The 18178-nt window shown below is 36.5% G+C and overlaps 4 protein-coding genes and 1 pseudogene across 5 annotated transcripts; 3 read left to right on the plus strand and 2 right to left on the minus strand.

Annotated features, from left to right (window-relative positions):
* Positions 1 to 621: 621 nt before the first annotated feature.
* LOC145902841 (alpha-protein kinase 2-like) lies at positions 622 to 1859 on the minus strand (annotated as a pseudogene).
* A 938-nt stretch (positions 1860 to 2797) lies between these two features.
* LOC145903484 (uncharacterized) lies at positions 2798 to 4612 on the plus strand. Its single transcript, XM_082991565.1, has 6 exons — positions 2798 to 3071; positions 3201 to 3322; positions 3438 to 3554; positions 3610 to 3674; positions 3735 to 3815; positions 3898 to 4612. Exons 1-6 carry the CDS (start codon positions 2915 to 2917, stop codon positions 3989 to 3991), a joined length of 636 nt encoding a protein of 211 aa, XP_082847691.1. The 5' UTR covers positions 2798 to 2914; the 3' UTR covers positions 3992 to 4612.
* Positions 4613 to 5466: 854 nt separating this feature from the next.
* On the plus strand, positions 5467 to 12376 carry LOC145902478 (uncharacterized). Of its 2 annotated transcripts, none has more exons than XM_082990468.1 (8): positions 5467 to 5729; positions 7379 to 7518; positions 7729 to 8185; positions 10076 to 10170; positions 10238 to 10542; positions 10742 to 10884; positions 10956 to 11085; positions 11503 to 12376. In XM_082990468.1, exons 1-8 carry the CDS (start codon positions 5646 to 5648, stop codon positions 11631 to 11633), a joined length of 1485 nt encoding a protein of 494 aa, XP_082846594.1. In that variant the 5' UTR covers positions 5467 to 5645; the 3' UTR covers positions 11634 to 12376. The 2 variants fall into 2 exon arrangements, with proteins under 2 accessions (XP_082846594.1, XP_082846595.1); XM_082990469.1 differs by lacking the exon at positions 5467 to 5729 and adding an exon at positions 7044 to 7267.
* A 1188-nt stretch (positions 12377 to 13564) lies between these two features.
* Positions 13565 to 15358, plus strand: LOC145901723 (ankyrin repeat domain-containing protein 49-like). Its single transcript, XM_082989490.1, has 6 exons — positions 13565 to 13586; positions 13650 to 13786; positions 13852 to 13990; positions 14490 to 14586; positions 14655 to 14820; positions 15217 to 15358. The coding sequence occupies exons 1-5, from the start codon at positions 13575 to 13577 to the stop codon at positions 14813 to 14815; spliced, it is 546 nt and encodes a 181-aa protein (XP_082845616.1). The 5' UTR covers positions 13565 to 13574; the 3' UTR covers positions 14816 to 14820; positions 15217 to 15358.
* Positions 14828 to 17966, minus strand: LOC145901722 (cytochrome P450 2J4-like). The gene is made up of 9 exons (XM_082989489.1): positions 17676 to 17966; positions 17376 to 17524; positions 17213 to 17315; positions 16349 to 16461; positions 16166 to 16281; positions 15986 to 16101; positions 15781 to 15925; positions 15489 to 15646; positions 14828 to 15375 (listed from the first exon to the last, which is right to left on the minus strand). The coding sequence occupies exons 1-9, from the start codon at positions 17949 to 17951 to the stop codon at positions 15064 to 15066; spliced, it is 1488 nt and encodes a 495-aa protein (XP_082845615.1). The 5' UTR covers positions 17952 to 17966; the 3' UTR covers positions 14828 to 15063.
* Positions 17967 to 18178: the final 212 nt, after the last annotated feature.

Here is an 18178-nt window from a genome sequence, read left to right on the forward strand (position 1 = left end):
ATTGTCTCAATAAAAAGTGCCACTGTCACCATCAACTGTCTGTGCTAATATAGTATTTCCCAAATCTCACTAACTCACCAAACAGACCAATGGGTTGAAGGAATGACATGATTTAATTTGTTGACATCATTGAATAATATATTGCATAAGTTGTTCTGAAATATGCAAGTACAAAATATATTTACATGGGTAATTGGGTATAACATTGACAATTTAGGCTTCTTGTTTGACAATGGAATAGCAAGAAAGGGAACATGCTACAAACTAGGATAAATAAAGACATTAGACAATGAATAATGTACACAATGAGGTAGTGGTTTCATACAAGGTCACTCACATGCAAAAAGTAAAGTACTACATTTATAGATGTGTTGTACCAACAAATATGCTGTCATGTGAGGTAAAAACACTATATACAAGCTAATACCAAACTAACTAATCATACTTAACAGTTAACAAATTTGTTTTAGTACCAAAACAAATTTGGTTAAAACACTGAAACTGAAGATGGCAGGAATTACTTTACATACAGTGAGTGTGTACAAAGAAGTTCCATGATAATCGTAAATGCTACAAGAAAATGTAAAGACAAATCAGAGAATCATTTTACATTTGACAAATTTAGGAGCCTACAAAAATCATTACACTCATGCTGATCTATAAAATTTGAAATTGCTACTTTTGATAAGTTTCCAGTGCAAAACAAACAAGCTCCATTTTCATCTGTTTGTTCAAGCGATGCAATCTTTGGGTCAGTGTACACTAGTGTTCCACCTTGAATGTCAGTTAAAAGAAGCTGCTGACCAGTCTGTTGATAGCTGTAATGAGCTAAGCTGCAAGCTTTTTGGCAGGCAATTAATTGCTTGTTGCCACATACAGTGCCATCATTTGAAGTTTTCAGAAATGTACTCTTCCAAAGTGACAAACTGTTAATCTTTTTCACAAATCTTACCCAAGAAAATTTTTGTGTATGATGGCACGTATCCAAAACTACAAGTCGGCAAGCCTTTTACTGTTTGAGCAAGTTGTGCTGCAAAATTCGCTGCTAGCATATGGGACTGCACAATCTTACGAGTGTGTTTTTCAGGAGTTTGATTTGTTTCCTTTATTGCTTCTATAGTGGCAGGCAGATACTTTTTTGAAACCCAAGTTCCGGGCAAAACGTCACTTGGAGAATGAACTTTAAAAGCTTTTCTGAAGCCACCTTCACTAAAACTATTTTTTTCAACTTGAATATCAACTTCCTTTTCGGTACTCCACATGAAATTGGAAATATGGAATTCTGAAAGTTTAATTCTAGTGGTGGTTGCTTCCATTGCACAACCTAATACTTAAAGGCTTTTTGAGATGATATATCCACTTTTCACACATGGTTTAGGGTTATTTGTAGCCCCACTTACTATTTTCCTTCTTTTAATGCTTGGTAACTCTGCACTGTCATTTGATGACAAGTTTAAAACTTCATCATCATCATTGTGGGACAACTTTGTTTGTTTGCAAATTGCTCTTATGTGTAGAACTCGAAAGTTAGGAAGTTGATTCAACAAGGTGCATGAAGGACCTTGCTCCCCAGCGAAAATGTCACAAGTCAAATCTTGATCCTCAAATGAAAAATGTCTGTTACAAGCCTCTTTAATGTTTCCAATGGTGATTTCGTCGAACAAGTAAGGAACAAATTCCCGAGCTCCAATCTTGGAATATTTTTGGGCTTTTCCCGAAACTTCAGGGCTACATCTTTGTACTGTTAAAGATTTTGTTTCCACAATCTGTGCGTAATTATCCTTTGGTGCCTTATTTTCGGGATCCTTCGAACGCCTCTGCTTCATCTCTTCTTTAAATTTATGCCATGCATTGGCCATTTTTAAACAAACAAGCAGAAGAAGAATACATATGATGATGTAGAAAAATCAAGAAATAACCTTCGCGCGTACCGCGCACTGGACCATATCCTGTTTCCAATTATTTTAGCTTTAGTTTATTTTAAGTCACAGTCAGCAGAAAAACATTATATATGAATGTTAAATTGTATATTTTTACTTTAATAGCTATCACTTCTCATTCAAATAACTATCGCATTCAATAAACTTCCGATTTGTTCGACTTTAAGGTAAAAAGTGCAAGTGAGGGTTTTGGATCGGGAAACACTTGGCACTGGCACGTCTCGGCCACGTCGAGATAGCGAAAAAAAAAATTCAAATCACTTTGCGTTTGCAAATCATTTTCATTTTCAAATTACTTTTCATTTGCAAATCATTTTCATTTTCAAATTACTTTTCATTTGCAATTTGATTTTTGTTTGCAAATTATTTTGCGTTTGCAAATCACTTTTCATTTTCAAATTACTTTTCATTTGCAAATCATTTTCATTTTCAAATTACTTTTCATATGCAAATCATTTTCATTTTCAAATTACTTTTCATTTGCAATTTGATTTTTGTTTGCAAATTACTTTGCGTTTGCAAATCATTTTCATTTTCAAATTACTTTTCATTTGCAATTTGATTTGTATTTGCAAATCACTTTGCGTTTGCAAATCATTTTCATTTTCAAATTACTTTTCATTCGCAAATCATTTTCATTTGCGAATTACTTTTCATTTGCAAATTAATTTTCATTTGCAAATCGTTTGCAGTTTGATATTTATTTGCAAATTAATTTTCATTTGCAAATCATTTTTCGTTTGATTTTTATGTCCATTGTTGTTTTTTTGGGTGGCACTCATAGGCCACCATATATATGTATGTAATTAACCTTCGTATGAATTGGTGATTATTGATGCAGAACTCATTTTACAAAAAAACATATCCTGATTCTGCCAGAATGACAACAGTGTTTCCCCGCAGTTTCTATTTTTGTGACGCAACCACAACAAAAAGTTACTCCTAAGTCATAATCCACAATTGTTAAATTAATTATGAGTGCACAATTATTAGTCGATGGAAGGACAGAAAATTCCAGCATAAAAGATTCTACGGATGAACAACCATTAGAAAATGGTCAAAATATTGAGAATCGTTCAATATTAACTGATGAAGATTATAATCTGTTGCTTTCGGAATTACAAATTGACAGTGAATATTAGTTCTATCTTGGTTTAATAAAGGGTTTGATTTTAGTGTAATTGTGCTTTATTGCAATTGGTTTGTGTTTTATCATGGTTTTCATGCGTTACCAAGATTACATTTGATTGTATTTGTTAGAACCAAACCTTGAGGAACCTGATTATGGGGATATTTGGAAGGTGCGCATGTCGAGGAACTTGGAACTGATGAATAGAATCTCACCAACCATTGCCAAACAAGTGGTTGAACCGAAACAGTCGGTGGGTTTTTAAGACAATTGTTAGTGAGTTATGATTCGTCATAATGGTGATAATACATATAAAATACAGACTTGTCTTTGTAACTGTTTGTGACAAATGACTACACTAAATTTAGGTCGATGTTAAAGACTTACCTCCAGAAGCACAAGCAGCTTTATGCATTCAAAGACACTACAGGGGTTTTATGGGCAGAAAAATCTTTACACAACGTTTGTATGAGCAATTTGAAAAGGTGGGTGGCAATCATAGTTGAAAGCACTTTTTAAATTTGTGTCAACTTATTACAGGATGAAGCAGAAAGGTGTTTAAAACAACAGGAGCAAGTTGAAGAGGGAGAACTTTTGGTAGAATCGTATGTTTGTGTTGTAAACATCATGTAAATTGGGATGTGAATTTGTGTTTTATGATTTAGACACACATTGGAAACTGAAATTGAGGATTGTCTTTTTGCAAGGAAAAATCATCTGCGACATCAAAACTACTGCGCAACTATGTAAGGAGCATTTTTAGATAGAGATTAAGCACAAACTTAACCATTTCGCTAACAAATTTTATTACACTGGTTGCTTTTGTAGCATTCAATCAGTTTGGAGAAAATACAAGGAAAATACGTCAGACAAAAATGAATCAATAATGGATATCAAAACTGAAGATTTAATAACTTTTTAAATTTCCTGAAACCTCTTAAAGAAGAGGTAAAATTTGGTGCAGGGGGGTGAATACGTGGCATGTCCAAGTATTTTTCTCTCCAGACACATTTTTGATAGTAATTTCTATTTTATTTAAAAAAAAATCTTTTTGCACATTGAGAACTCACTTCAAAAACTTTGCAAAACAATAAGGTGTTCAATAAATAAAGGGTGTGAAGCCATCATGAAACAACAAAATATACTAAACCTCATTTACCAACCAATGGCATACCAAAGTTTGCATGTATGCCCTGTTTTGTGCACCTTTGAGTTGATATATGAGGCCTACACAAATTCATTTATAATTTCGTTATACTTGTTTGTGCCAAAAGTGATCATATTTTCTCATTTAAATTTCATATGCTGTACTTGGTTTGCTGAAGTGCATAATAAATTTTTATTGTGTTGACTGTGCTAATATATTTACATTGTCTTTAGTACTTGTTGCATCACATACATTTTTACTGTATCTACATGTTTATTGTATTCCTATTATGCATGTTGCACCACATTATTTGTAGAATATCACTGTAACACATTTCATAACCGTTGGTGCCTATTGTAAATCATTGTTTTGTTGATATTTCTTTTAATTTCGTAGAACAGCAGTACAAAGAACTGCTGCCATTGATTTTTTTGTTTATTTGAATTCTTTTATTTTATTAATACAGTTTATGCCAGCATGTGCATTTGTGTCTATACTAGATGGGTATGCTTCTCATATTTGCAACAATCGCAGTCGCCTTCAGGGACAGTTATACATTTACCTTCAACTTTAACATCGGAACCTATTATGTAGGCTTATCTAAACGATAAGAAAAAGGATTTTTACTGCTGCGACGCAGTGATGTAATAACCCCAAACCAAAACAAGCGCTTTTTAGGTCGTTTATCAAAGAAGGGGACTACCAAATAAACGGAATCCCTGTTTATTGTTTACAGTATACCACGCAGAAGGGTCTCGGGATAAAAGGTTCGATACCAATGTGGCAACCGCAAATGACGTAATGTATTCATTGGTGGCAAGAGGAACCGGGAAAATACCCAACTAAAAAATTAAGTTGCAACATGGCTAAACATGAATTTTAGCGCTCAACATAATCCCACATTCGACTATAGTCGTTCTTGGAGGTCACAATTTGATATTACGAGCCAACTAACTAGAGTGTAAACAAACGCAGGCACCGCATTCGCGCTTCTGTACTTTGTACCATCGCCAGCTGAAATCTTGTTGTTGGCAGGCATTGGTTGCGAAATTAAACTTAGCCCTGCACAGCGCAACTATCCTCTTTTTGGTATTTGTTGGGCGCATATAACTTATTGAGGGAAGCGAGTGAAAGACCGCAGGAAGTTTCAACGAATAGCAAGGCATACAGATGTAATATGAGCGTAGCCCTTATCAGGGAAGTTGCATTCGAACTCGTATAAGCCCCAGCTATACGTAGTTGGAAGGGAGCGTTGACAGGTTGTTACCGCTTGTGGAATGCGAGCCAATAACATGGTTCAGTTCAACTTTATTACTTGTTTTAGTGAGGGAATTAATTCTCAACATTAACAGCAAAGGAAAGCAAATTAACAACACAAACGCAGGGGAAAACTTTGTGACCATATTGCTTATTTGTGGTTAAGACCAGAATGGAAACTGAAATGTTGGGCATCGGAAAACGACGGTTCTCGTATTTCGACAAACTTATCGCGGACGAAGACATACCCCTGGAGGTACAAAATTGTTTTTCATTACAGTTTTTGAAATAGACTATTTTTGATTTGAGTTTCGCTGATAATTGTGTTCGCAAATTACGAAATCAGAAGTGCACAGAAATCCCAATGCATTTACACTTTGTTACGCAACGAAGGTGGTTAATTATGCTGAATATTGGAATGTGTTGGATTTAAACCTAAACGTATTCACTGTTTCTGTGAATGTGCCTTTTTGTTCTAACCGCAAACTAACAGTTTTTGTTGGGGCAGCAGTCCCGTAAAGTTACAACCTTACAACGGTCCAATTTTATCAAGATACCTTTGTAACGGAATGTAATTAGCTAACTTTCAATGTTCTGAAGTGCCTTAATATCAAATCCACCATCATTCAACCACATTAGAAAAAGGTGCTCAGGTTTTCCAGCGAAGTAGCGCTTCCGGGTAACCTATGTATTTTTGAAGCACCTATCTAGTTCTAAACCTCATTGAAAAATAGCGCACTGTAAAATAAAAATACAAACAATTCTCAAACTGATTGTCAAAATTTTGTTCCTGCATTTTAACGGAGTGACATGGTCGTTGATTAAAGCAGAATGTTACTTAGCGTACGGTACACACATGGACGCAAAAACACTCTTGCTATATTAGCATATACGTTTCTGTCTTTGAATTCTTTTTGGAAAGGTCATTTCTCTGTAAATAGCCGATATGTCTTATGATGGCTGATTGCTAGGTCTTTTGTTTCACATAATTATTAATACCTATGACAAGTTTCCCCCTGCGATATATTTTCGACATTGTCGAAACATCCAAAGCCTGTTACCACTGTTTTGCAATGCCGCTGCTTTGTTGACCTGTTTTTGGAGACTATAATAGATAAAAACAGTCTATCTATGCGCCGCAACGTTCCATTCGGGAATTTTGGAAATACGTTGACTACAAAGTCATCAGCTATTGCTGGTGTATGTAACAATACAATATCTTTGAAATTCCCGAACATTTTAGCACTTCTAAACATTTTTCCCTGACGAAGGTTCGAACAATAAAATTCCTGACATGTCTAGAAAAATCCTGACGTTTGGCAACCATATGGTAACCCATGTATTTAAGTAAATTGTGATGTGTCCTCGTCAATGGAATGCATGTTATTAGATTGTAGAAACACTTTTCATGTGGTTTTTGGAAACAGTCCTCGCTAAAGCTGTGACCCAGTTTAAAGTCATTCGCTAAGATTTCTCTATGACGTCACGGAAGTGCTGCTTTGTGTAAACGGTCACGGTTGAGACAGTCGCGAAGGTGGTTGCTTCAGCTGATTGTCTCGTTTCTGTTTCTGATATTATTCTCTGTTGCTGTATTTGTACCGAAAATACGCGCAGTTTCGTTATGTAGATCATATATAAAAATAAAGTTTAAAATAAAATAAAGCCAATAGCTGTTGCGGTAATCATCTTCGTGTGTATACTAGCTGCAGCGGTAAGGTATTGGTGATGTTGTTTGGTATTTATCACTTAAATCATCGAATTGTCCTGCGCAACATTCAATCATATTAACTTGTGGTTAGTGTGTTATGATATAAAATAGCTACTCATAAAATACATGTTTATGATTTAGACTGTGATGCTCACATAACTTAGTTATTTTTCAAAAAAATTGTATTTCTTGTAAAGGAATTACATCACTTAGAACCAGTGTCATTGACAAAGCATGCAGGAATGAACATCTACAGTCAACCACCAGTGGCTGGCCATTTTGATATGCGATCGAGTGGTTCAGAATTTGAAACTGAAGCTTATCTAGAATACAGAAGGTAACTGAAACAACTTTTAAGCACACAAATACAGAAATGCGTGCATCCTATACATTAATTTTATATATTTATATATACTTTTTATTGTAAAAGAATTGTTTGTGTTGTTTATTTGCATATGATTGAATAACCATGTACACAAGCAAGTGTGGTTAAAAGCGAATTTGAGTGATTTGTTTTGAAAATATCCACATTTTATTTTTTTAATAGAAAAGTTTTTGAACAACTTGCGGAAGACTATGAGAAAGATAAGCAAAGTACCGCTGATGAGATTAAGCCAATTTTTGAAGAAAGCTCGGACTACTCATTGCAACTGCATTCAACACACCAAGAAACGCCAAGTGACCTCAAACAGCAACAAACTGAACCACAGCCTTCTTGGGATGATTCAGATTTGAACTCTCAAGGTTACTTTTTATCCAGCAATCAACAAATCTCTTGGCAATCAAACCAGGAAGACACATCTCTGCTTGAATCGGATAATCCATTAACTGAAAAAAATACTGACCATCAAACTAATCTCAGCAATTGGTCGTCATTTGAAGAGAGAATTGCAAAAGCTCAAAAGGATAAACTTAATTTTAATGAACAGGTTTCGAATTCAGATAAATCTGATCGAAGCTTTTCAAGTGGAAAAAATTGGAGAACTGGAAGGAATTCTTTTCAGGTGTGTATCAAGATATTAAGACTTTTAACAGCAATCTTTAATTTTATATTATACAGCATTAACACATACATATGTGTTATTTTTATGGAGAGAAAAGTAACACTTCGATTACCTAATCAAAACAAATTCGATGCTTGACTTTACATACAGATCAGAAAAGTTGTTTGGCTGCAGTAGGGATGAATTTTGTGGCATTATTGATGTTAAATACAATTGTGCACTTAATACATATTTTGAATATAAGGTAAATATAATTTGATTGTATCCGTTCTGTGCCACTTAAAAAAAGGAGTCCAGAAAAAGTAAAAGTGTTACTACAAAGCATAGAAAAGTATGTGACCTAGTGATAGAAAATTAGTGATACTGGAATATTTACTATCAAAGTGACTGACTAAGATGGCACCATTGGTATGATATATTGTCACCAAAAAGTTGTTGTGTCAGACCAAGCAGAGTTTGGACTTTGGTCAGCTTCAGGCTTTTGCAACTGTGCAGTGTTTTATTTGGCTTGTTAAATCAAGCAATAAAATGAGGCTGACTGATCCTAGATATTGAGTGAGGAAGTACATGGTGGTAGTTGAATTAGGATATGTAGGTGTCAAATTTAGCAAGTAGGTGAAAGTAAGGCCTACCAGCTGCATTAGCAGTAGGCGTACAATAAAACAGCTAGTTTTTCAAGTTTAATTTGAAATGATGTAAACATCTTAAACTTAAGACCACCAAGTACATGACAAACAATTTTAAAGATTTTTGTGGTTGGTGGTGTCTGACACAAAACACTACAAAGTTTTTAGCGTGCAGTTACAGAACTTTCATATTTCTATTATACAACCACTAATTAATATAAAACTGTGACAAGTGGTTGCTGTAATTTATTTACATACTATTCTGAAACAAAAGAATTGTTTGTGCAGCCTAATTTTGAGTTATTAAAGGCCACAGCCTTTCTTACAGCACTGCTGTGTGACCTCCTTTAAATTTGGATTACTCCCTTTTTCCCTTGTGATTTATTAGCCTCCAATATTCCCAGACCAGACTGTAGGGATGGCAGGACAGGGCATGCACTCAGTTAAATGTTAATGGATGGAGAAAAGTTCAATCAATTAAACTCATTTTGTTGTTACTTTAAATAAATAATGTTTAAATAACATCAGTACTTTTGTACTGATGAAACCTTATAGGTCAAAACAGTGGCCATCTGTATGCAGCTTACACAAAATCAGTACTTTTAGTTTAGTTCAGGCACAGAATAGTTTATGTGTGTAATTTTACTTTTTTGTTATTATGTTTTGGGAATTAACAGATTTTAGATAGAAAATGGTTGTAGCCATGTTGAAAAAAGTTTCAGGGTTACCTTGTTCGGAAGGTTTTCCACCAGTATGGCATCACAGAGATTACCTTGATGAACTGTCTCATACCGCCCTGACACTACGGGAATTTTTGTTGTTGCTACATCGTGAAAAAGAAGCTAAACATGTTGGCAAGAAAAGTAGATCATTCAAACAAACAAAAAACTGTAGTCGTCTTCGCACAGAAAGTGGTAATACTCAAGAAACAGGAAAGCAAATTGATTCAGACAGTGGTTTTATATCTACAGCAAGCAATGAAGATGAATTTGTATCTAAACCAGTAGATAAGGTTAAAACCATTTTGTCTATTCGAGAGGTATGTTGTTATGTTTATGTATGGCAAAAAAGGAACTGGATTTGCTTTGCTACAAACTTTGACTGGTAGTTGTGCTATCATGTATACCAAACAAATCTCATGATACAGTTTAAGAAAATGTTGATTGCATTTGAATGTAGTTACCTCATCTGCATGTAATAACTTTGCTATTCATAGCTGTCGTCGTGTGGGTTAACAGGAGGGTAATTTGTGTTCTTTACACAGAAACAAAAGCTTGATAGAGAGCTGATTCGCAAGAAGCTCTCCTTGACCGATCCAAATGAAGATGACCCAAATGAGAAGCCATGGCAACAGCCAAGGTATAAAGCAATGCTACCAAAGCACATTTTTAGCATTATGTATTATAATGTAATACTGGCATTTCAGGTTTGAGCGCTCTTATTCATCGAGCAACCAGAGCTTACAAATTTGCTACATAAATGAATCGTGTTCCTCCGATGAAAATGAGAACTCTTCAACTGGGGAAAAGACACAGACGAGTGACCTAAAGTCCTCATCAAATTCACCTACAGCTTCTCCCTATTTTGCATCACCCCGCGGATATGGAAAAGGATACATGAGACAGCACCGGCTCTCAGATGCATCCAGTCCCACATCTTCTGTGTCCTCATTAAGCACAATCAGCCCTTTTACCTCTGAAAGTACAATCATCCATCACCACAGCCATGGTGGTGAGTGTATTGTGTGTTACTTGCCTATGTTAGAAGTGCTATAGAACTTGTGGTTTTTGAACAAAAATGTATTTTGAAGATAGTAAAATGAATTCATACGCGATTACATCCAAAATTCCCAGGTCTTTCAAAAGTGTGATACAGCATACGAAGCTGTAGTGTTGGTAATCCCCGTTTTAACCTTTGCCTTGTGCCAAAGATCTCCGGCGAACGAAGCAGGAGGAAATGGAATTGGAAGCGAGATATCAGCTTGCGCAAGCTCACCAAAAAGCCAAGGCGCAGGCGGAAGAAGATCGACAGAAAAACAAGCTTACGAAAAACTCTTCGATCGTCCACAAGCTGGTGAGTACGACGACGCAGACAATGATTTCTTATCGACCCATTTCCAATGCATGGCCATTATTTGTTTGAAGCTGAGCGTGAGCCTCAACGACGAGACGAACGCCAAAATAAAAGCGTTTGCGCTGACCGAACACGATTGCGGGCAGATGACACTGGGCCAGTTGCAGCTTATTCTTAACGACATGCACACGAAAAAACAAGGTAGGGGTAATTGTGATGAATCGACCATCCTGTTGTTGTGCTCATATAGAGGAAGGAAGTTTCACGATAAACACGGGGGCACTTACTGTATTGTACCTTTTATGTCCTCGATGACGTTAGATATTGATTATCTTTAAAATCAATCAAAATAAGTGCGGGTAATGAAATTCAGCTGCGTAGGAATGCTAAGCAAAATACTTGTGCAGTTATGGTGTGTATTCCTAAACCTGTTAGGGTTTAAAAGATCCTAAAATTAAGCTGGTTTGTGTTTAAATTTTTTTGTAAATTAACTCCCGTTCACCAAACCTAACGCATACCTCTCCCGCATCTTTGGCAAGAAGGCGGCTTATCGGTTGTTATAGGGGTTTGATTATGTCTGGTTGTTTTACAATCCTTAACGTCAGCATGTCTGCACAGCGTTAAACGAAGCCCTCGTTTCTCTACTGGTGGAGAGAGATGACCTAAAAACACGACAGGACGCCAAGCTGGTAGATATTGAAGACATGAAATCCATCCTTAATTCGATGGGTCCTGAAACGACGGTGTAACTTATTATCGCTTACATCGCCATGCATGTCCCTGTGCCGTTTACATTGATTGCGCATACGTATGCCGTACATTCATCAGACATGTTTACTTCCCTCATACGAGTGTTATGAACTCAAAAGACACGCTCGTATATTTACTAGCATGTCTTTCGACCCATGTTTAAAATACTGCGCGGGTTACAGCGAACTTCACTCGCCAAAATGCACCATTTTCGTGAAAGCTTATTTGAATGCAAAAGATTGAAGGAAACGTGCCCCGATTTGCCACAAATAGCCACGAAACTTGTCTTAGTGCCACAACGTGCGGCCACACATACAGTCAAACAATGTGGGTAGACAACATTTTATGCTATGTCCCATTGTTTCAAGTTGCAACGCTTGCAACGAGTTCGCCATACTTTTCTTGTTGTCGAAGTTCATTTGTAACGACTGACAATTGGTTTAATACGTCTTTTTTACCTTTTTATCGCCGTGTTGCTCTTTCTCTATCTTATCTCTGTATTTTGTACATTATTTTCCGCTCTGTGCATCTTTAGTTATTGCACTCCGATTTTCCCGAATATCATTTAGTACGAATCCAAAAATGCTCTTTGCATCCTTTTGTTAATGAAGCCCAGACTTCTTTGACTTTTTTAAACGCGTTGGAACTTAATTTTAATGCCATGGTGGACTACTGCTTTTTTGTATATTGTTTGAACTCAAATCTTCTTGCATTGAACTTTAACAATAAAACTCGACCAGTTTTCTTATTTGGTTGTATGAGTTGTTCCATCTTACTTATGTACGAGGAAGTAAAGCGGTTACTTTGACGAAATGGTGATTGTGCTTCCATCAAATGTTCACGTTGAATGGCACAATGCAAAAATTTGGGGAGCTTTTTCAATGGAGATCACATGACATTATCAATTGTGTTGAGCCCACGTTTGCTATTCATGGTCCCCTTGAGGGATATTGGCCCTGGTGCGCTGTACAGGCTTCACCCCCCTCTTGTTGGGTCTGGCCGATTGTTAAAGAATATACAGACGTGGTGTAGAGATATGTGTACACCGACGCTTCGAACATTATAAAATTATAACAAAACTTAAATATGCATCTATCATGTCATATTAAAGAACAGTTCCCAGTATCGTGATGCTATTGTTTAACACGCAATTGCTTTGTCCCGACACCAACCTGTTACAATTAGCCACGGGTACTTTCCAAACTTACGTCAGCTCGATTAGAACGAACGAACATTCATGTAACAGGTTGGTGTCGGGACAAAGCAATTGCGTGTTAAACAATAGCATCACGATTCTGGAAACTGTTCTTTAATATGACATGATAGATGCAAATATACGTTCTTGTTGGAAATAAGAAAATGAGAAAATGGCAATTTTTTACCATTATTGTGTGGTTTATTTAGTGATGGTATGAATCAAACAAAAGAATTGATTTTAGAACCTGAGGAACAAAACTTACTGCAAATTTCTGTAATAACAACACAACCCATACAAGATATCGTTGTTCTCCTGACAACTTAAACGCTTGCAAAAGAATGAATTTTTTAGGCGGTGTCGATTAAATATCCTGTAAAATTGATTTAGTAGGCTACAAGCCAAAAGATATTAACAAAACCGAAAATATAAACCCACTGAAACTTTCTCGCGGCTCATAGTAAATTAACAGAAAATTAGCGATTATTTTCAAATCAAGTCATATCCATATTTTGTAGAGATGATAGTGCCAAAATTTTTTTTCTGACCTCTTTTTGTCCTTTATTACTTCTGAAGTTTATAAGTAAACGTTCGCAGAAATGTAGGCTTTGCACTCCAAAATGATATTCAATTGTGTTTTTCCATGTATTCATGCCAGAATCGCAGAATTTTATGGCAGAAGAATGGTAACAATGCGCGATCATGCGGAACGATTAAAGTATTTTTTTAACTTGTTTGTGTGGATATGAGCGATCCGGTAAGTCTTGACAAAATGTTAAATTTGCAAACTGTAACTTGCAAAATTTTACTTACATGACAGATTACGTGCTCGTCAGAGAGTGAAGATGACAATGAACCCGAGGATGATCCTAACAAACTACTGTGGGCAGCTTATAAGGGTGACCAAACGTTGGCAGAGAACATTTTAAATAGAAATTCAACCCTCGTTAATTTTTGGTATTCAGTTTGTATTGCTGTAAATTTAGTGCTAGTGTAATTATATTCAATTTATAATTTTCTAGTGACAACGAAGGGTACACAGCCATTCATCGTGCGTCATCTGAAGGTTATGTTGAAGTGGTCAACGTATTGCTTTCTTTTGGTGTTAATCTACATGCACGAACAATTGACGGTTGGACACCATTGCATTGTGCCTGTAAAGTAAGTTCTTTGTAAAGCATAAATAGGACGATTTTGTTTGCCACCAGCTGTTGGAGCAGGGCAGTCAGTGCTGTTTTTTTTTTGTGTCATTTGTCTGTCATTGACCCAATTTTTTTAGAAATGTCACAAAAAATAAAAGCCATTTCGGACACAATGTCCCAAAGGAAATTGGCTTGTAGATTATTCAAGTTGCTTACATATTTGCGTACAAAAGTATTATACCGTAAATGACCAAAATAAATTGAAAATGTCCTAAATTTTTGCTGACATTTCGGTCATTTGACAGAAATTTTTTAGTGAAAAAAAACCCAGACAGTGAACTTAGCTTTAAGTTTTTGGAGAAACAGTACAAAAAATATGTGTAGCATGTTATTGCCATGAAACTGTGAATAAAACAACAGATTTCTGTACTGATGTAAACAAAACAAAAAAATTATTTTAGTATTGGATCTTAAAACATGTAGCTTTAACTAATATGTGGTTTTGTTCTGTAATTTAGTGGAACAATGCAAATGTTGCTCAATTGCTATTGGATAATGGAGCTGAAATAAATGCAGTTTCAAATGGAAATGTAACTCCTCTACATGCTGCTGCAAGTTAGTAACATCCTATTTGACCAACCTGGTTTAGCAGTCATTTCACTAATCTGGCTTAAATATTTTAGGTGAAAGGATGACTAGAGATGTGTTGGTATTTTTATTAAACCACCCAAATATTGATGTTGGCATAAAAAACAATGGCGGTGATACAGCATATGACTTGGCAAAAAGATACAATACCAATGCTGGGCTATTCAGATTGGTCGCACCACACTTGTCTTTGTAGATGTGGTGGGTTTTTTTTTTTTTTGCAACCTTACAATAACACCTGTGTCGCAGAACTTTTAGATACAAATGTAGTGGCTTGTTTTGTACATTGCTTTTTAATAGATTACACAGATAAACATCAGTACGCTTTGATGAAATAATTTCACTGATTTTGCACTATACATACGCAAATAATACAATTTAATTACTGTGTTTGAAAACAATCGTAAGCTGTTGTTGAAAACAATACTGCATCAGTAATTTACTTCATCTCTCCCTCATTATTAATGGATAATGTGGTGATGAATAAACTGGACCAGAAGTTCCTTCCATGGAAGGATTTGGATTGTCAGGATTTGGCAAAACTTCAAACCTTTGCATGATGCAAACAAAAAACAAAAATATTTCATTTCTTGCCAGATTTTCACCCAAGCAATTTCTTGGACCAACTGAGAATGGAATCACATAATCGGACTTGACAAATTTGCCATTCTCATCTAGATGCCTTTCTGGAATGAACTCCTCGGGATTGGGCCAGTGCTTTGGATTATTGTGCACATGCCAAATGTTGCTTAAAACCTAAAATGATATGACTTTGCCTATTACTATTCGTAGCAATAAGAATTTCTATTCGCTACTTCATTGGCTAAATATGGTTACTGGAAAGAATAATTGCGCAATGGAAAACAGACCTGTGTGTTTTTTGGAATGTGGTAACCCATCAGTGTTGTATCTCTGGTTGTCCGTCGGGGTACGCCAAGTGGTACAAGAGTTTGTATGCGGTAAGTTTCCTGAATTATCGCCCTTACAAACGGGACGTCGGCGTCAAGCCGTGGCACTCCGTCACTACCTGCGTAAAAAAATGTGAAATTGATAAAAAAATCAAAGTATAAAACTGTATAGTGCCCAAAAATGCACATGTAAAATTTTTGTCGTCGAATTAAAATGCAAAAGTGTGAAACACGAAGGAAGTCGAGGACTGACCGATAACTCTGTCGATTTCTTCATGCACTTTTTTTTGTAAATTCGGAAGTTTTATTAAATAAACAAAAGTCCATCTTAGGGTGCTGGAGCTTGTTTCTGTTCCCGCTGCTAACAGATCTTTCAGAAAGATTCTAAGTTGCTCTTTCTGAACGTAAAAAACAAGAACATAAAGTCGGTGGGCCCACAGAGTGTTAAAAAATCCTACTTTCTCAAACGACGGCGTTTGTTTTCTGTGCTCAATTAGAAAGCTATCGATAAAACCGTTTGGTTTATTCGGATCCAGCTCCTTGTCCCGCTGTTCTATGATACCATCAAAAATCGCTGCAATCATAAAAATAAAACTGCTGTCAAACAGTAAAGGCAACTAATATTGTCAAGAACGTACAGTTTCCAACTTTAATTCCGCTCTGTATAACCTTTATGGATCTGGCAACGCTCGGCAAAAATCGGGTCCATGGCGCCACAGTTAAAAGTATGAATGTAAAGCCATTTTTCCGAAATCTATAATTGGAAAAAATGTTTTTTTTGCTGAATAAAATCCCTCACTGATGAAATTGAGACAAAATACCCGGTTATGACGTGGTCCACATACGACATAAAATCCTCGTTTCCCTTGTCGTTACATCGTTGCTGAACAGTTATTCCGTTGATTATATTTGCAATGCTGTGCGTTAGGTCGCCCTGGCAATGCATTGTTTCGATAAAACTGCATGGTTAAGACCTTAATTTAAAGTAATCGAGTAGTCCAATAGTTTTGTTGCCTGTTATGTAATTGTCATTTAATTTTAGGCGAGAGTTATCAGTCCCGAGATAGCGTCAAACGCAGGGGCGTATCCAGGAATTTTTAAAGGGGGGGGTCCAAATTTTTTTAGGGAATTCCCCGATTTTCAGGTATAAACTATTGTGGGCGAGAATCGCAAAATATGAACGCCGGTGTTCGCGCCAATCGTCACATAAACGGTGGCTTTCTGGCTTGCGCAATTGTGTAACGCTATGGAAAGTTTAACAACTAAACTAATTGACTGTCACGCAAGCAAACCGCTTGTCATTACAACGTGGCCACTGAAAAACGACGTTTCGTCCGTGAACATGACGAAAAATGACACTTGTTTCGTAACAATGCAACATGTTTGGTAACAATGCCAAGTGTTCGGTAACAATGCTCCCTGTTTGGAAACAATGGCCAATGCAACATGATGCGGTTTTTAGGTCAACGTCAAAGAAAATTTCTGGTTTTCACGCGGATTTTGACAAAAAAATACAGTAGCGTTTGTTTAGTTATCAAAAAAGACCAAAATATTTTACAAAAGGGGGGGTCCGGACCCCTCGGACCCCCCCCTGGATACGCCCATGGTCAAACGGATAAGTCTATTGTTTCATGGAATCCTGCATAATTGTCACACAGCTGAAGAACTAAGCCATATATGTGTACCTCCAGTACAAACGGTTTGCCATCTTTTGCTCTTATATCTTCACATAGAAATTCCACTTCTTCCCGAATTCGTTCTTCCAGGCTTCTCCCTTGCAAGTTAGCACTAATTAAAAGTACACATACGTCTTGTCATGCGTTACCGACACCAGCTTAAATGCTATACCCAGAGAGTCCACGGAGGCCAAATCGCCGTTGTGTTTTCCAGTTCTCCTGATGATTAAGAAACATAATTCCGTAGTCTCCACCACAAGCCAGTTTCGTAAAATATGTTTGATAACGACCATTGAAATCACTGCTTTGGTGCACGAAGGCCTGAGTCAAATCAGGCGTTAAAGTAACAATAAACTCTACGTTGTCATATTCGTAGCAAAAGTGCTGACAGCTCACAGCTGACAACGTCAAGGAAAAACGTTTTCAATGAACAAGTGTAAGACATTTTGAGAATAAATTTAGTAGAAGTTACCTGTTCAATTGCCTCATAGCTGTTGAGCACAACAGTATTGTGAGCACCAAGCTTTAAATACATAACCGGACCGTACTTTTCAGTCCACTTCGAGAACGTTATCTTCGGATGTTGACCGAGAAATGGTAAGCAACCAACAATTGGAAAGTTGATTGGCCCAGGTGGAAGATTTCCATTTCTTCGAACGAACCAATAGTGCACAAACACAATCAAAACCAAGCCCGCCAGCACATGATGGAACTCCAGCTCGGTAATAATGCTATCTATCAAACCCATGTTTCTTATTTAACACGTTCTGAAAAACAAGTCTTTGGTCTATTTATCCATTTATAACAAACTAAATTTCGGTATTGGTATGTGCGAGCATTGCGACCCTGCAACTGCAACAATTCACATGTGTTGATCCATTCACCAACGGTAAATAAACGCCTTCTTCTTTTGTGGCGCTAAATCACTCAACCGTGCAGTCAACTGACTCAGTTTCAGCAATGTGAGTTGTGCTG

Source organism: Ascidia mentula, chromosome 5 (assembly GCF_947561715.1).
Source record: "Ascidia mentula chromosome 5, kaAscMent1.1, whole genome shotgun sequence".
NCBI classification, from domain to species: Eukaryota; Metazoa; Chordata; class Ascidiacea; order Phlebobranchia; family Ascidiidae; genus Ascidia; species Ascidia mentula.